Genomic DNA, 18,760 nt, shown 5'->3' on the forward strand with positions numbered 1-18,760 from the left:
AGTTGTCAGCAGCACACGGGAACAGGTATCCCTAATGGAAGATTTACACCTTGATGCTCTATCCTGGATTTAATGGTCACCAGCAGGGCCGGTGCTAGACTATTTTGTGCCCTAGGCTGTGACCCCGTTCTCCTGCCGGATAGCTTCCGCAGGCAACAGATGGATGTATTTAATTTGAAATAGCCAATAGCAGACTGGCTATTGAAAACCCACTGGCTGAGCAGAGGAGTGGACTTGAGAGAGAGAGTTGCCTCTCAGTTCCGCTCCTCTGCTTAGTGGGTGGGTGCAATAGACAGCCTGCTATTGGCTTTTGCAATTTGAAATAGAAAAAAACAACCAATATTATTGTGCATCTTAAAAAAAAAAAAGGCCTCAGTGGTCAGTGATAGAAAAAGGTAATAAAGTCACAATTTTTTTCTTCCAAAAATAGGAAAAATATTTAAAGAATATTCGGTAAAGTTGTTACTTCCAGTTTGAAGCAGGATCATTCCAAAATTTGGAAATTCAATACCCCAACTGAAAAACAAGTTATAGTCACCTGATCCTCTGAGCCATCAGCACTCTCTCCAGCCTATCTACCCCTCCACTGCAGGGATGGTATGTTCCTCAGCATCCTCACATCCTATACACTGTATTGGACGCGAGGACTTGAGGATTTCTAGACCGCTGCAGAGTATCAGGAGATACACTCTATGGGCTGGTCTATGAGCCAGCCAGCTCGGAGGTTTAGGTGAGTATAACTCTTTTTTTTTTTTTTAGCCTAGGCAAAAACGAGCAGTTAAACTTTGCAGTGCGGGGGTAGCCCCACAGCAAGGGTTAATAAAATGCCTGGAGTTCTGCTTTAAGTCCATCATATTCTGCCGCTGCATACATGGGAGATTGCTTTGTTCACCCCTGACCACCTAAGATCCCTGAAAGCCTTTCCTTTGCCCCTGTTAGCCTATCCATAGTGGGCTCTATGGCTGCTGAGGGTCCCTATATGGCTAACCTGGTACTACGTCTTCCCCTGTGGGCACAGGTAGCCACCTTCAGCTCTCCATTCTAAGCTGGCTGTTCTTTGTTCAGGGTCTCTGCTCCCTGTTGAATCTTGGGAGGCCACAAAAATAGGAATGGCAAGAATTAGCCTAACAGGAACCAGCTGTGAAAAGGACCTGTCTGTACGCTAGAGCCGACCTAGCTAGATGAAAGGCTTGACTACTGCCACTTCCACCATATAACAAGCTGTTCCTGAAGGGGGAATCACAATGATGGAGTGTGTTTTAGATATAAACTTCCTTTAAACCAGCCGTCCTTATGGGCTCTTGGCTTTGGGCTTGTCAGATCACAGGTCTAGCTCTTGCCATGCTATAAAGTTCTCGGTGCTGCTGACATAAGGAAACAAGTAGGAGCTATTAGATATATGGAATTTCATAATTCTATCAGTAAATGTTACATATCGGCCTTTTATTAGTAAATGTTAAATATCAGTCTTTTTAAATTTGGTTCTTGATGCAGTTTGATGCCAGCTGTTCTACGGCAATAATTGAGGATCTATATTTTTTTCTTACTTATATATTGCAAATATCTTTTCCAATTTGAGGAAGGCCTGTTTGCATCTAATCTGACCATTTTAATTTTACTCAGCATGGGGGCTGCCTTGCAACACTAGGCCGCCAGCACTGGTGCCATGGACACTAAAAGCAGAACCTACATAAATAATAATAAACAAATATGGCTGTCTCCATGTACATAAAGTATAAAGTTAAACTATACATACGAATATTATAACACATTGATAAGTTTGTTCACATGTAAGAATTCCACCTAAAACTTTATTTTTAGATAGGGTGGTGAATTTTTAGATACCATATTAGGTATTTAATCACAGTCTGTTTTTATTGCAGTGTGTCAGGTATTTTATTTAGGTTTCAAGTATTTTTTTACAGTCTGTGTCAGGTATTTTATTACAATGTATGTCAAGTATTTTATTATAGTCGGTGTCAGGTATTTTATTTTAGTCTGTGTCATGTGTTTCTTTCCAATCTATGTAAGGTGTTTTATTTTAGTCTATGTAAGGTATTTTGCTTTAGTCTGTGTCAGGTATTTTATTACAGTCTGTGTCAGGTATTTTATTACAGTCTGTGTCAGGTATTTTATTGCAGTCAGTATCAGGTATTTTTATTATAGTCTGTGTCAGGTATTTTATTGCAGTCAGTATCAGGTATTTTATTATAGTCTGTGTCAGGTATTTTATTGCAGTCAGTATCAGGTATATTATTATAGTCTGTGTCAGGTATTTTATTGCAGTCAGTATCAGGTATTTTATTATAGTCTGTGTCAGTCATTTTATCACAGTCTATATTTTATTACAATATGGTTCAGCTATTTTATTACAGTCTATGTCAGATATTTTATTAGTCAGTGCCAGGTATTTTATTTCAGTCTTGTTCAGGTATTTGTTTACAGTCTGGTTCAGGTATTTTATTACAATCTATGCTTTCCCTCTCGCTTCCTGTTCTAGTGACACCCTGCCCATTGCTGTGAACCGAACTTCCTGTTCCTCCCCCCGTAATGTACACTCTTCATATATTCCTTTAAAGACTTTAGTAGTGGTTGTTGACAGTAACACTGTCTTCCCTAAAGTAATATTTGAGGAGTGTACTTCATGGAATTCCCAGAGTGTCTCTGGGACAGAAAGTGGTGGAACCCTTCTCAATGGGCACACACACTATAATAAAAAAACTGGCCTGAGATCTAATCCTTCTGTATTTGTTGAAAAGGAGTACAATGTAAATGTTTTGGTTGGGTTGGTCCTCAGTTGTAATAGATATTCATTAGTGTCTGGTTTTATTATCAAAACGGTTTTATTTTGGGGCCTCTCTTATTCAGCACAGCCCAACAACAGCCGGTGATATTTGTTTAGACTGGTCTTCACAAATACAAACCATTCAGCAACCGTTGCTGCTTCCAGGCTGCTTTGCCAAGCGCTCTAATTACAGAATGGAAGTTTTAGCAGCTATTTAAAATGTCTAAATCTTTAATCTCTGCATAATAGATGGCGGTCCAACGTCAATAAAAGGAACAGTAACAAGAAATATTTCTCATCCTTTTAGTGTAAATAAAACCACGCAGACTCACTTACTATTTTATATGTTTACAAGTGATCAGCAGCATAGCTTTTAGCATGAAGGAACAATAGGGTACTGGCTGAAAAGTCCTTTCCTCCCACATAGGTGACCAGGAAGTATTTGTGGCATTTAAAGGTGCAGAATTGTCTTTTGATAACCATCATTTTCCAGTGATGCCTGTGAATACCTTTAAAAATAAAAATGGCACCAGGCTAGGTATAATATGAGGTGCAAGGCCATCTATTGTGTTTTTATTGCCCCTTCTAATAGATCCTAACACATTTTTTTGATTTTTCCTAACAGAGTTGGTGGCTGGAGTACCAAGAGGGAGCCAAAATTTTGGATACGTATGTATTTCTATTAGAGATTTTTCTTGGTGTGTAATTTTCAGCCCCTGTGGACATCGTACTTGGCTTGATCTAGTTATCTTTGCATTGCCTTACAATTGAAGAGGTGTTCAGTGAGCTAAATCTACCAATCACAGATCATCTTTCTGTGCTTCTTAGGGTCACCCAAAAGTGGAACCTGGTGAGGTTTCTTAGCCCCTGGCTTCTTATACATCTTGGATACCCCTACAAGGAGATTTATCTGCTATAGTTCTTAACTGTTGTGTACACCTAGATGTTTTGAGTGTTCCTGCCAACTTTTATGTGTTCAGCTTCTCCTGTTACATTCTTAATAATGTAAAATCCATCAGGGAGAGTGAGTATCCCTCATAATGACCACAGCAGAAATGCAATGCAGAGATCTCACTAATGGAATCCACGAGAGAGAGAGAAGAAACTAGCGAATGGTTTCATTCTCCAACATCTACATATAAGTGAAATGCCATTTTTTTGTAGACAGACCTTTTAACCAAACCTGATTTCTGAGTGAGTGCTCTGATTTATGACTCACATCTCTCGTACTATATTACAAGATATTTTGCAGTTACTTTGTCCACCATCAACTAATTATTACAGTTACATTTGTCCAACCAATGTGTCTCAGCATTGACAACCTGATATATATATTTCTAGGTCTCCATCATTGACTCTAACCAGATGATCTACATTTACAATTTCACAGGTGAACAGGTAATATTATAACATATTATACATAGGTGTTCTATGTGTTTATGATTATACGTAGGTGTTCTATGTGTTTTATAATTATACTCGTACTCGTCCAAATGCTCCCGATACTTATCCTGGAAGCCGGCTCCATGCTCCCTCATCACCAGGAAACATGGAGATGACTTCCCTGCCAATCAGGAAGCCGGGGGAAGGCTAATGACTTGCGTCCTGGCTTGCTGATTGGTCGGGAAGCTGGCCAAGCAGGAAGACGGGGCAGCGAGTCATTCCAGCCCCCCGGCTTCTGCAGGGGACAGCACTGGAGAAGAGGTGAATGATGCAGGGGACAGCATTGGGGAAGAGGTGAGTACTGCAGAGGACAGCACTAGAAAGGAGGTAAGTCATGCAGAGGGCAGCACCAGAGAGGAGGTGAGTACTGCAGGGAACAACAGCAGAAAGAAGGTGAGTACTGCATGGAACAGCACTGAAGAGGAGGTGAATACTCTAGGGGACAGCACCGGAGCGGAGGGGAGTACTCTAGGGGACAGCACCTGAGAGAAGGAGAGTACTGCATGGGATAGTACTAGGAAGGAGGTGAGTACTGCAGGGGACAGCACCAGAGAGGAGGTGAGTACTGCAGGGGACAGCACTAGGAAGGAGGTGAGTACTGCAGGGACAGCACTGAAGAGGAGGTGAGTGCTGCAGGGGACAGCACTGGAGGGTAGGTGAGTACTGCAAGGGACAACACCAGGGAGGTGGTAAGTGATGCAGGGGACAGCACCAAAAAGGAGGTGAGTGCTGCAGGGGACCACACTGGAGGGTAGGTGAGTACTGCAGGGGACAGCACCAGGGAGGTGGTAAGTGATGCAGGGGACAGCACCGAAGAGGAGGTGAGTACTGCATCGGACAGCACCAGAGAGGAGGTGAGTACTGCAAGGGACAGCACCAGAGAGGAGGTGAGTACTGCAAGGGACAGCACCAGAGAGGAGGTGAGTACTGCAGAGGACAGCACTGGGGATGTGGTAAGTAATGCAGGGGACAGCACCGGAGTGGAGGTACCGCAGCAAAAGCAGCATTTTTTATTTTAACAAAGCCTGATCTTTTCATATTTAAAAAGTAAAGTTGGGCTTTAAATTAACTGGGTCAGCATAACCAGTCAGTCAACTATCATTTTCAGAAGGACGGCAATGGTAGCTCCTGTATTTCTTTCATGACAATAATACATTAGCAGTTACAATAGTGCTTTAATCAGAAGGTGGTTTAAAACAAAGTCAATGGAAAATGCATCTGTGTGGCTTCATTTTGTCAATAAAAAGCATTTCTCTTCAAGACCTCTCTTGGCTGTGATTCATTCATCACTTGCAGGATCAGCTTGACCTGATCACCTCCATTCTGTATACTGTCAAGTCTCAGGGTTTGACCTTTGTAAATGATACATGTTGAGGTTTAACTCTCTGTTTAACTCTCTGTTTAAAGAGATCAACTAGATATTGGATATTTGCAATCTGCAGAACCTTTCCCCATTAATGCAATGTTTGATGTCAGTATGCCAATACTTTCACAGTTATACAAAGTGGGCGCGGGCATTTTTCAAACCTTTTAAATGTGTTTCCTTCTCCAGATGGCTTCGTACTTCGGATATACAGTTGCCGTGTCAGATGTAAACAGTGACGGGTATGTTAACACTATGCCTCAGTGTTTGGGTAATTCGTAATTACCACCATGAAAAACTGTGTTTTCACTAAATTCTGCCACTTCACTGCTTTTCTTTTCAAGATTACCCTTGGGGAGGGGAACGTTGCCTGAAATCTCTTCACATTGCCTCCAAAATAAATACTCAGTTTAATGCTTATGACTTCATGCTATGCATTGTAATCTGCTGTATGTTTCTTAGTAAAATAGAAGTCAGATGAGCAGGGAAAAGAGAACATGTAAAACAATAGGAGAAATTAAAGGCAAAGTCCAGACGAAGGAAGGCCAAAAACAGGCAGGGATGTATTTATCATAAGCGGCTTGTCAGCCTGGGACAGCACAAAGGCAAAACATTTGCAAAATGGGGTTACTTCTTTTCCTTTGTCTAGCTAATTCTGGACCCCAGCAGAGAAAAAAACTAAAAGACTGGATGAGGTGAGGGGTTGCCGGTTTTAGTAAAAGGAACTTATAAAGCTATAAAACTTTACATTGAAAACCAAAAAAACAATTAATGAATGACAATGGATTCTCAGACCATTATGGGTTAGTTGAAGAGATTACACAGCAGAAGCTGACTGCCTCAAGCCTCCCTTTGTAATTAGGTCAAATGAGAGCACCAAAATCAAGTGATGGGAGTCCAAAGCCTTTAATGAAATGTCTGATGATGTTCAGAATACAAATACAGCCAACATGTTTTGGGGGCCAATTTCTTCCTCCTTCATTAGGGCTTAAAGAAGGAAAAGACTAAGGACACAGACAGTTGCAAGCAGAAATGTTCTAAATTAGACTGGACAACCGCTTAGTACTGCATTGCTGATGAAGGAGCAAGGTTCTTGCCTCTTTCCATCTTGCAGTTGAGAAAAAAATGAACTAACCGCACCTATGTTAGACCTATGGGGAGTTGAAGGTACTGTAACTGGACATGTGTCCGCTTACATCCGACCACCTCTGACCAGACCCGTTCAAATTTGCCAAGATTGAACGCCGCTCAATTTTTTGTGTGGACCTAGATTAGGGGTGCCCATTAGGTTGACCACGATCCACCAGTCAATCGCATAGTGAACACTGGTAGATCGCGATCAGCTCACTGACCTGTGTCCTGTCCTCCCGTGGTGCTTTAGCCACATGAGCACCGCGGGAGGACAGGATGCGGGCGCACAAGCGGAGACCCAGGAAGCTGCTGCAGTGGAGGTAAGAAAAGACAGACAGGAGAGAGGCAGCAGAGAGAGAGAGAGAGAGAAGAGACACAGCAGAGAGAGAGAAGAGAGACAGCAGAGAGAGAGAGAGAGAGAAGAGAGACAGCAGATAGAAACAGGGGAGGGAGCGAGGAGAAAGAGCGTGAGGAGAGAGAGAAGAGACAGTCAAGAGAGAGGGCCGGTTCACACCACAAAGTCTGCTTTCCAGAGTGTTCGGCCTCTAGAACGCACTGGAACACAAGCCAGCTGGCTCCCTGCATCCAGGGGTGGGAGGGGGGATGGCGGTGCCTACGTTCCGGGTATGGGCAATCGCACTGCGTGCGCCCCCTCCCGCCCCTAAATGCGGGGGTTTTTTTCGTTGTTAGATCTCATTGAGCTCGTCATTTGAAAAGTAGATGGACTCGGAGGTAACTCTAGATGGACTCGCACGTCCGCTTACATCCAACTGCCCATAGACTAACAATGAGCTTCCCATCAAGTCCGCCTAAAAATCTGACAGACTGACCTGATTGTAATGCCATGTGAAAGGGGCCTCACCTCAGAATTTTTGGGAATGTTGTCTACTATTCTGAACAGTACAGACTACAACTGGAATTCACTCTGACACAGTGCAGAACATACAATGATGTCGGGTTGGCAGGTCATGTGACCGAGAGCTCCGATTTCATCCCTTCACCTTGGAAACTCTTATTTTTAGAACAGAAATTATTATCGTTTGGAACATATCATTTCTCTTCCATTGTGGAAATGTGTAAACATATGTGTGTGTATACATTCAGAGGTATTAATCATTTTTATGGCTGCATAGTAGATGATTTGCTGGCTACGGGCAGCCATTCATCATAATTCTATAGTGTATTGGGAAGGGTAAACATTTACACAATGCATATGTTTCTGTCACATCATATACACAAGATCCCTCATAACGGATAGATTTTTATGATCTCTGTCACAGATGCTCGCGTTGAATTCCATCCGTTCTGCATGTGCAGTCAGGGAGGTTAATGTCCTGTGTAGTTTACGCATATCCACAAACTCTTCTGAAAATCATTGTATTTCTGTGGCTTATTTAGAAATACTTATACACTTATAGTATGACATATTTATCCAAAATCCAATTTTGAAAACCATTTACTAACACACAGAGGGAGATTTGGGGCAATGGTAAGAAAAACTGTCAGATAGGTGGTCCCGTACAGTTCTCGGGTCAGGGGCAGCAGTCCTGGGGCTCCCAGCATGCACAGAGTGTAGCCAGATGCTAACATGCTGTGATAGCAGAGCACGAATATTATTATTTTTTACAGGCATTTATATATCGCCATCAATTTACATAGTGCTTTACATAGCAGTGGCGTCACGCGGAGGTGCGGCCTGCACCGGGTGACACCAAAATGACTGACAGTCATTTTGCTGTAACCTGCTCTGAAAAGTCAGGCACTCTGTCATAGACAGTTGCACGAGAAAGGAGGGGACCCTGCGGCATCCCTACTTCTCTTTGTTGTCGTCCATCCGGCCGCCGGCAGGTAAGCGTGCGTGATGATGACGTTGCATGCATGCTTGATGATGTCCCAGAGGGGTGTCACCCGTCAGCCGCTCTGGGTGACACCACCCTTGGGGATGCCCATTATATAATATTCATTCACATAAGTCCCTGTCCCAAGGAGCTTCCAATCTAAGGTACCTATCTCACATGCACACCCATACTAGGGCCTTTTTAGACGGGGGTCAATTAAACCCACAGAGGAAACCAACACAGGAAGATCAGGCAAACTCCATGCAGTTGGTTCCTGACTGAACCTTGGTCTGAACTGGGGTTCCCAGTGTTGCAAGGCAGAAGTGCTAACCACTGAACCATCCATAATTTCATGAAGCAGCCATCTAACCGCCCAATAACATCCAAAATGTATTATGGTCAAAATGTAAAAATGGTCACAAAAAATAGGTAAAGAGAGCTTTCTTTTTTTCTTTCCCGTTGCTTTCTATGGTCCCTATTCACATCTGAGTGTTCTGTCGCTTATACTAAAATGGTTGTAGCTAAAAAAAAAGTACATTAGTTTCTTTAGGGGCAGACACAAGGGTTTTGGCCCCAACAGACTTAAATAGGAGTGCATCTTCTTGCTTTGTAACTAACATTTCATTGGCTAAAAATAATAAAAGAAGGCTCAAGCCTGAAACGTGCAAAAACGACCAAAGACACTCAGCTCAAATGTGAATGGGGGCCTTATGGTGGTCATGCACAACCCACAAATAGCAAGAGAAGGGACAGATTTTAGTATTACTATAAATAATCATGCTACATAGGGGTAAATACGCAAGTCTGCCATTTAACCTACAGTTTGTACACTTGGAGCAGTCTAATTATGCATGTGTTCTGTGCAGACTGGATGATGTCCTGGTGGGGGCGCCGCTCTTCATGGACCGTGAATTTGAGAGTAATCCAAAGGAAGTGGGCCAAGTCTACCTCTACTTGCAGAAAAGTCCTCTCGTTTTTAAAGATGCCCAAGTGCTGAAAGGGACTGAAGTGTTTGGAAGATTTGGCAGTTCTATTGCAAATCTAGGGGATTTAAATCAAGACGGATATAACGGTAAGAGTATATTCTAATATTGATACATACAGTATGTTTTTGGTATGACACAGCCTGATCGTCAATTTTATTAGCCGGTTTCCTAATTGGCCAGCTTCCCGACTAATCAGGAAGCTGGGCAGCGAGTCACAGGTAAAGAGGGAGCATGAAGCCGGCTTCCCGGCCAATCGGGAGGCCGGGCAGCGGTTAATGTAAAAATGGCGTCCATTAGAGGCCCATTTTCATGGGAATGTGGGGACTATTATTTGTGATTTTTGGGTGTTTTTTCCAAGTTTTATATATTTCAGTTACTGCCCCTTTAAGAGAATTTAACTGTCATTTTTTTGGCGGGAAAAATCGTTATTTTGGCGGGAAAACATCGCCACGAGGATTTCTGGAAGTTTCCAAAGCCACCCTATATAAGGAGGGGCTCCTAGGAATAATCATCAGTTGGAATCCTGATTTTCAAGCTCCCCCCCCCCCCTAGTCGCGGTATTTTATGTGGTTTGTCACCTCTTAAGAGGGGGACTATTCCCTTGAGTGATGTATTGCTCGAGTTTCAATAACTGGGCAATATGATTGGTTTTAACATTTTACTGGTTAATTGATTTAATTGATTATTAAAGAATGATTTAATTATTTATTCCAATAAAATGCTGCGGCCAATTAATGCCAAATCTGATGAACTAGTGTGTTTTTTGTGGTTATTTATTTAGATTATTAAGTTAGTATAAGCATATGTCACCTACAGTCCCATGTCGCTGGCCGGCTTTCTGATACCGGAAGCTGAAGTATCGGGCCAGGCATCGGAGCATTTGGGCGGGAATTGCACCATCTGGCTTCCTAAATAGCCATGCAGCGTGCAAAGACTCGCCACATAGCTTCCTGATTACCAGGGAAGCCGTCTCCATGCTTCTCGTCACCAGGTGATGAGGAAGCATGGAGACGGCTTTCTGGCCAATCCGGAAGCCGGGCGCCGCATCATTACACGGCACCCAGTTTTCTGATTGGCCAGCTTCCCGACCAATCAGGAAGCCGGACAGCGAGTCACAAGTACTCGCCCAAATACTCGGCATCGGCACCAATACCGATACTAGTATCGGTATCGGTGCATCCCTAATCCCTAGTATTCAGTATATGAAAAATGTTTGTATTTCACATGACATTATTTATATTTTTGCATAGAGACCCAGCTGTCAGGCAAAAGTGACTGAGCCAGAAGTTGGGACAAACTACAACACTGACAGGGTTCATTACAACAGTTACCTTTATGATTAAGTGGAAAATTGAGAAGTTATTGTTTAGGGGTCCATTTAGTGTTGTGCTAAGCGAGTTAAGGGAAGATTACTTTTTTCACTAAGGTAAAGGTAACGCTCAAATGGTAACCTATAATTTTTACCTGGGGGTTACATTTATATCTTTGGCCAAAGCCTTTCTTTAGATTTTCTATAGAGTGGGGAACAGTTATAACCTGTGTCAGGGTTTTATTGCTGTCTGTGTCACTGCTGGGAAGCTTCAATCTGTCTGTTTGTCCTGATAACCAGCAAAAGTGAAGGCAAATTCAAAATGTCACCAGAACTAAAGGCGAGGAGAAATCTTCCAATGCGGACACCTGTTCCTTTGACACCTTTCTAAAAAGGAATTTTCCTATTATAAGAATGAATTCTACTCTCTTCCTGTTGAGGCCCTGGGAAAGGAAGTGAGGGGAAATCTTCCAAGCATGGCTCTAAGGCAGTTAACAATAGTAACTTCATATCCAGGTTTATGTACGCAGTTATGTGCCAGGAGTAGTTTTGACAGTGGGCAAGTATTAACATTATTTCACATTCTCAACAATTTTAAGTAAGCTACTTCAGGGGATACTTGATAAACCAAGATTCAAGGTAAGCTTGCTTCAATAATGTATAAAACCCCTGTTCTAGCAATACCTTCATATGTCAATTCAGCAAATTGATAAACCCCTAAGCTCTCACGCTGTGCCCTGATCTACCCAACTCTTATACTGTGTATCTATCCATAAACTAGGCTTCTGTTTGGTCTTATCACCATTGCAAACATCACTCTGTAATCTATTTATATCTCACAGATGGAATTATTAGCATATTGAAATAAGGAACCTTTGTTTCCTGCGTGTATGACCTCAGACTTGTTACCCAGGGCGACCTTCCGCTTACTGCTGTCTGGATTGTGCAGCTTTCCACACATCATTCCACAGAGAGTGCCGCTACAAGGATAACCTCTCATTTAACCCCCATTTCTCTCCTGAATTGTCTGCTAGTTACCTAATAAGTTCCACATTTACTGCACAGCTTTGCTAGCTGACGTTTCTCCCCAGGGCTGTGTGCTTTGTAGAACATCCAGTGTTAGAAATAAGAAGCTGGACCGTTATCTTGATGGTAGTCAAAAATGGAGCATCATTAGAAAATCAGTTGTTAAAGGAAAACTCCATAAGATGTAAACACCATTTATCTACACAAGTCATTTTGTATTTTAACGCAGTTAAATTAAAAACAACCCTTCCATTGCAATCTGCAACCAGCCAAATCGGTCTAATATATTACAAAATCGACATAATTTGTGAACAGAATATCTCCCAGAAATCTAACTTCCTGCATCCTGCTCATGCGATTGGCTTCCTGTTAGGGCGGGAGTGAAGTCCCCCTGTTTGCTGGAGTGGAACCCAATAGCAGGGAACAATACCAGAAGGAGAGTCCAGGCTGTGGTACAAGATAGGATGATCCAAAAAGCGTAGTCAGGGAGTATTATAATCGGAGAGACAGGCCAGGGGTCGATAACTAGGAGATCCAAATAGCTGGGAAGGAAACAGGAAATGAGGCTTCGTAGCTGCTTTGGGTATGGCAAAATAAGCAACAAGTCTTGGCTCTGGCTGGGATTTAAACCCAGCGGGAACCAGAAACGCCCCCGTTGTCTGGGCACGAGGAAGCTACAGGTCCCAGGGAACCAATGGGACGGCTAGGAGAGAAGATGTGCTCGCAAGGCCCTCCCTGGCAATGATCAGCACCTGAGGTGACTAATAGGCCGCGGCAACGTCACGTGTGCACGCACCTGCAACCAGCCGCCGCCAGGTACCAGGAACGGTTTTGGTGCCGGAACGCATCCAGGATCTCTTCTTACTCAAGTCCCCTCCATATTTCCATATTAAAGCACAACTATGGGATGGGGGAAAAAATTCTTCCTAAGTCTAGGGGGGAGATGAAGATTGCAGTGGTGGTATTACTTATCTTAACCCCCATTCCGACAGAATCCGGCACTCTCCTCTTCTCCCTGATACTCTGGGCTGTGAGTGGTCCCACAATATCATCATGTAAAATGTGATGTATGTGGAAGAGGCAGGTGTGCAACCACAGCCGGGAGCGTCTTAGAAAGGTGGCTTCACTGGACCAGTGACAAAGATGGTGGTAGCCTGCCGAAACAAGTAGTAACTTAAGTAATACCAAGGTGGGGACACTGAAAGGGTAATTTTTTTTCTTGTGCCCAGAGTTGACCTTTAAATATAGGTATAGGACTCTTTAGACCTTCTACCAAAACATATCTACTTTATATAGAAGTGAAAATATACCCAATCGCATGCTCAACAGTGCATTAATCATATAGATAAATAAAACGCATTGAACCAATAAATAAAAGAATATCAGCTAATTGTGACTTGTGGGGTCTGAATGGCTGGTCAAAGCATGGTCAACGCAGCTTTAATAGTTTGGCTCTAAAGAGCAGAGCTTTGGAAGAAACTATAATTTCGCCATTGTGGTTGCCCTATTATTCTTCACACAGAGTTGAGTGGAGTCCTTTAAATTCTGCTGAATTCCAGGGTGTTCCTTACATCTAATTTCCATAGTCTCTTATTACTGCCTGGACAGATGATGACAGTCATATAATATCCGTCGTGTTTGATTTTGCAGATGTTGCGATCGGCTCTCCATTTGGAGGGGAAGATAGAAAGGGGAGAGTATTTATTTACAACGGGAACAGAAATGGATTGAACAAGGACCCTTCCCAGGTGCTGGAGGGGTCCTGGGCCTCTGGCACCCAGCCAGCTGGATTCGGCTTCACCCTGAGAGGGGATTCAGACATAGACAAAAATGATTATCCAGGTATGTTATGATTTATTTCATCTCTATTCTGCTGAGAAAGATAATTCCATCCCTACATCTGGAAAGCTCATCACATCTACAGATATGAAAGTCAGAAAGTGTCTCATCATATAATTTGGGCCCTTGAGTAACTTTAGTGAATGTTCTAATTCAGCTGAGTGCACTCAGAAGGTGGGCGTTTGTCCACTAAACATTCAAGGAAAAAGAGTATTTGTAGTGGTTTTCTTTACAACAGCAAAACGTTTTAATATTGTGCAATGTATTGTCTGCATGTATGTACATTTTAAGTCATGGTTTTACATCCGCTTTAAGTTGACCTACTTTCTGAACACTAACGTTTTGGTTGGAGTTGGTTTCTCTCCCATAAAACGCCTTTCCTGCTATTGCTTTGTCTCTGGCTGTTGTGAGTCCTTGTCTGCCTACCCATCAGCTTGGCCCTGTACTAAGCACATGGACTGGAAAGTGAGGAGACATGATATCCAGTTAGGGTACGGTGAAGGGATCTAAGGGATCCACAATGTCCATCACTAGATTGTAAAATATTTTTAGGGATGCACTAATATCGTTTTTTCGGTATCGAGTATGAGTACTGACATTTTTTTCGGTGCTCGCCCATACCGAGTACCGGTGCCTTGTGCCCCGATTATCAGGATGTTGGGCGGCGGATCATGACTCTGCTTCCTGATTGCCTGTGAATCCTGTATTCTAGCAAAAGCTTCACTTGCCGAGGCTACCTGGCTTTCTGACCAATCAGGAAGCCGGGCGGCAAGTCATTACCCTCCCCCTGGCTTCCTGATTGGCCGGGAAGCCAGCTCCATGCTCCCTGGTGATGAGGGAGCATGAAGCCAGCTTTCTGGCCAATCAGGAAGCCGGGGTGGTGGGTAATGACTTGCCGCCCAGCTTCCTTATTGGCCAGCTTCCCGACCAATCAAAAAGCCAGACGGCGAGTCATTACCCTCCCCCCCCGGCTTCCTGATTGACCGGGAAGCCAGCTCTGTGCTCCCTGGTGATGAAGGAGCATGGAGCCGGCTTCCCGGTCAATCAGGAAGCCAGGCGATGTGCAATAACTCACCTCCTGGCTTCCTGATACTGGAAGTTCCGGTATTGGAGGTAATTATCGGAGCATTTGGTCAAGTACAAGTACTCGCCAAAATACTCAATATCAGCACCAATACTAGTATCGGTATCGGTGCATCCCTAATTTTTCATACCAACTCGGCTTCACTTTCATCGTAAACCCCAAAAACATAGCAAAACCACAGGTTTTTTTCCGGAACAGAACTCCGTGTTTTTTTGTATTTGTGAAGTCAGCAGTCACTTTTGTTTTAGAAAATTTTTATTCTAGAACAGAGGATTTTAACCAAGGGTATCCATGAGAAATAGGAACCAAATGGCTGTGGGTGTGGGAATGGGTCTCTGAATAATTTTTGAAAAATCAGCAAAGGATGATTTTATTTGTATCGAAGAAGACCCAAGAGAGAAATCTAATTTTGAAAAGGAAAAAGCAGGGCAGGATTTCAAGCAGTTTTAGTGTGAGCTCTTCTTCTACCTTGGTCTTGAGGACATGTTTGATTCCCTTCACAGCTACTTATCTCTGTGAAACAGGACTCTCTGTGTTATTAAACCTGAAATCAAAGTGGTGACATCAACTTGATGTGTCAGGTGACTTGCAAGTACCACTGTCAGTAACTGGACCTTGATTCCACATTTTGATTGGGACTGGTTTTCTGAATAATTAAAAAACAAAAATCAGCAAAGGACGATTATTTTCATTTCCAAGGAGGCCCAAGAGAGAAATATAATTTCCAAAACTGGACCTCGATTTCACATTTTGATTGCACAAAAACAACAGAAAAAATCTAATTAGCTGTAGATAGCTTGTGCATTTTTAACTTGCCATTTTATATAAAAAAGAAAATCCTTTGATTTTCTTCAAGCAATCTGTTCCTAGCTACACATATATAAAGGATAACCAAGCTTTTCACATTCTTGGACATCATACTGGATCATAATAGGACTGGTGTTAATTATAATTTCGACAGTCTGGTAAAGGGAAAATTGGACATGTTGGGAAATTTGTTGGGTGGTCGTAATCATAAAGAGGTTAAAACTAAACTCAGAAGTTAAACCTTAAAAATAAATTCAAGTACCCTAACTATTAACATAAATGTCCCTTATTTGTGTTTCACTCGGCTGTAGATCCTCAAATCATCTCTGAATTGGTGCTGACACTGTCCTTCCTTCTGGAGGGGGGCTACTTTTGTTCCCCATGGTCCATGTGTGTGCTGTAAAGTAGCCACCACTCCAAGCTCACTCCCGTGATGGACTACAATCTCAATACAAATTAGTAAACTAAGCAAGAGATTGTAGTCCATCACAGGAGAGAGCTGGGAGTGGTGACTACTTTACAACACAGCACCAATTCAGAGATGATTTGAAGATCAACAGCCGAGTGATACACAAAAAAGGGACATTTATGTTAATAGTTAAGGTACTTTAATGTATTTTTACGATTTAACTCCAGAGTTTAGTGTCACTTTAAAGTGAACCTATCACTATATAAAAGTTACTAAGCCAAGCCATACCTGCCGAAAAATTGTAAATACTTACCTTTCCTGCCGCCTACACCACCAAACACTGCTCCACTGCTGAGAAATCTTCAGCCAGAATCCACAGAAGAACTGATACTTTTAGGAATGTGGATTTCCCGGGTCCCCTGCAGTTCTCATTGGTTCCTCCTGCTGACCTCCACCCATTACAGGATTCCATTATCATGTAAAGATCAGCAAAAGGAACTAATGAGAGCTGCAGGGAACCCAGGATATCGACACTCCCAAAAGTGTTGGTTTCTCTGCAGTTTTCAATAGAAGATTTCTTAAGATTGGAGCACCATTCAGCAGTGCAGGTAGCAGGTAAAGTCAGTAATTACACTGTTCTTTTACAGCTTTGGCTTATTAACTATTGTATAGTAAGAGGGTCACTTTAAGAAACCCAAATCTAGATATAACTGTTGGATTCCATGGGCGCGCTAACCATGACCTAATTGTAATCCTGTCTGTATTTTAGCTTGTGAAATTACATCATACCCAAATCAATTGCCAATGATTAAAAATGTGTATATTTTTGTTAAAAAACATAGATAATAATTGGCATATTAATTCCTAATCTTCTGCTTTTATATACTGAGGCCTCCTATAGAATTTCCCTGCTCAGTTCAGCATTTGTTTGAATGCAACATATCCCAGGTGTAAAATATAAAACCTGATACTGTCCGCCATTTAATGAATCAGTTCGTCTTAAATGGTATTTATTATTTTTGTGCTAATATTCTGCTGACATCATCATATCTTTTTACTAACCTCTCTGCTTGGAAAGAGATGGAATTAGTTTTCACTCTTAATGTCTTTAACATTCCCACTTTATAATGAAACCTGTAAAGGACATTCTAAGCTATGTTCATGAACGTCCCTTGTGTAAATCGAATGAGCTTAATGTTTGACATACTAAAATTGATCATTTCCTCTGTACAATTATTTGATACGGTCAGTGAGTGGTATTTATTTGTTCTAGCAGGTCTCATATGACCTTCTATTGTAATTGGGTTGTAATCTGCATTCTCCGATCTGACTGTTGGCTAAACATGGTAACTAAGCCTGAGGCCTCTGATCATTTGTGTGATATATAGTAAGAGAACAACCAATGACCTATAGACATAAGACAACTTAGGAAGACTTAGGAAATTAAGTAAATAAAATTGTTCATCTAAGATCATTTGCACCAAAAATCTTTCTTTTGTTGGCTTTTCACGCATCAATTTTTCATCAGTCACTAATGCTTAATTTGCCCACATCAGTTCAGCTGTTGACTCTCATTGTCAGTGATGGACATGGTCACCAATGGGCCCCTATATAGGACTGATTGTTGGCACTCTAATTCAGCTACTGCCCAAGTACAAACACTTTGGATAGATAGATAGATTGATAGATAGATAGATAGATAGATAGATAGATAGATAGATAGATAGATAGATAGATAGATAGATACATGTACAAATAGGTACAACTCTTGTTAGGTCCCATTAGGGTGATTTTCTCAGTTCCTATCTTCATTATTTTAAGTTTTCTTTTTTCCTCCTGCTGGTGATCCCTTTAGTGATAACTAAAGATCTATATAGAGGGATCAGGCACCTCCTTCTTCCTGCTGGTGATCCCTCTAGTGATAAGTAAAGATCTATATAGAAGAATCAGGACCTCCTTCCTACACTGGTGGTGATCCCTCTAGTGATAACTAAAGATCTATATACGGGAATCAGGACCTCCTTCCCCCTGCAGGTGATCCCTCTAGTGATACCTAAATATCTATATAGAAGAATCAGGATATCCTTCCTCCTGCTGGTGATCCCTCTAGTGATAACTAAAGATCTATAAAGGAGAATCAGGATCTCCTTCCTCCTGCTGGTGATCCCTCTAGTGATAACTAAAGATCTATAAAGGACAATCAGGATCTCCTTCCTCCTGCTGGTGATCCCTCTAGTGATAACTAAAGATCTATAAAGGAGAATCAGGATCTCCTTCCTCCTGCTGGTGATCCCTCTATTGATAACAAAATATGTATATAGTGGAATCAAAACCTCCTTCCTCTGGCTGAAGAAGCATACCTTACTCCATGTGTAAGGTATCCCAAAGCATACCTTACACATGGAGTAAAGGTGGTGCTCTCTGGCAGGCACCAGGCACCACTGTATCCGGTGGCCGTTGTCAGAATACCTGATCAGAGCTAGCAGCTGATTGGCTGCATTCAGTCGCCAAATTTCCATCCTTCACCTTCGATCAGCTGATCGAAGGATGCCTGTCCGAAGGGTGCCGCAGAGGCACCCACTGTACAAATTACAGCTGGTTCATGAAAAACTAGAACAAAATTTGCGCAATCTGCACCCTACTTTAGATGTACTGTGCTCTCAGTAATGTAGTAGATACGGCCAGACACCCCCCCCCCCCCCCCCTTTTTTCCCCCACCAAACTTGGTGGGGGGGGGTTT

The 18,760-nt window shown here is 42.4% G+C and overlaps 1 protein-coding gene across 1 annotated transcript in view; it reads left to right on the plus strand.

Moving 5' to 3' along the window:
- Window positions 1-18,760, plus strand: part of ITGA8 (integrin subunit alpha 8) — a 144,437-nt gene that overhangs the window by 52,748 nt on the left and 72,929 nt on the right. Inside the window, exons 9-13 of the mRNA XM_018566262.1 lie at window positions 3,411-3,454; window positions 4,127-4,183; window positions 5,781-5,833; window positions 9,427-9,632; window positions 13,532-13,723. Of these exons, the coding sequence (XP_018421764.1) occupies window positions 3,411-3,454; window positions 4,127-4,183; window positions 5,781-5,833; window positions 9,427-9,632; window positions 13,532-13,723 (552 nt within the window). The remainder of the gene's footprint in view (window positions 1-3,410; window positions 3,455-4,126; window positions 4,184-5,780; window positions 5,834-9,426; window positions 9,633-13,531; window positions 13,724-18,760) is intronic.

The sequence above is a fragment of the Nanorana parkeri genome, unplaced genomic scaffold (assembly GCF_000935625.1).
Source record: "Nanorana parkeri isolate BGI_ZX_2015 unplaced genomic scaffold, ASM93562v1 scaffold929, whole genome shotgun sequence".
Classification (NCBI taxonomy): domain Eukaryota; kingdom Metazoa; phylum Chordata; class Amphibia; order Anura; family Dicroglossidae; genus Nanorana; species Nanorana parkeri.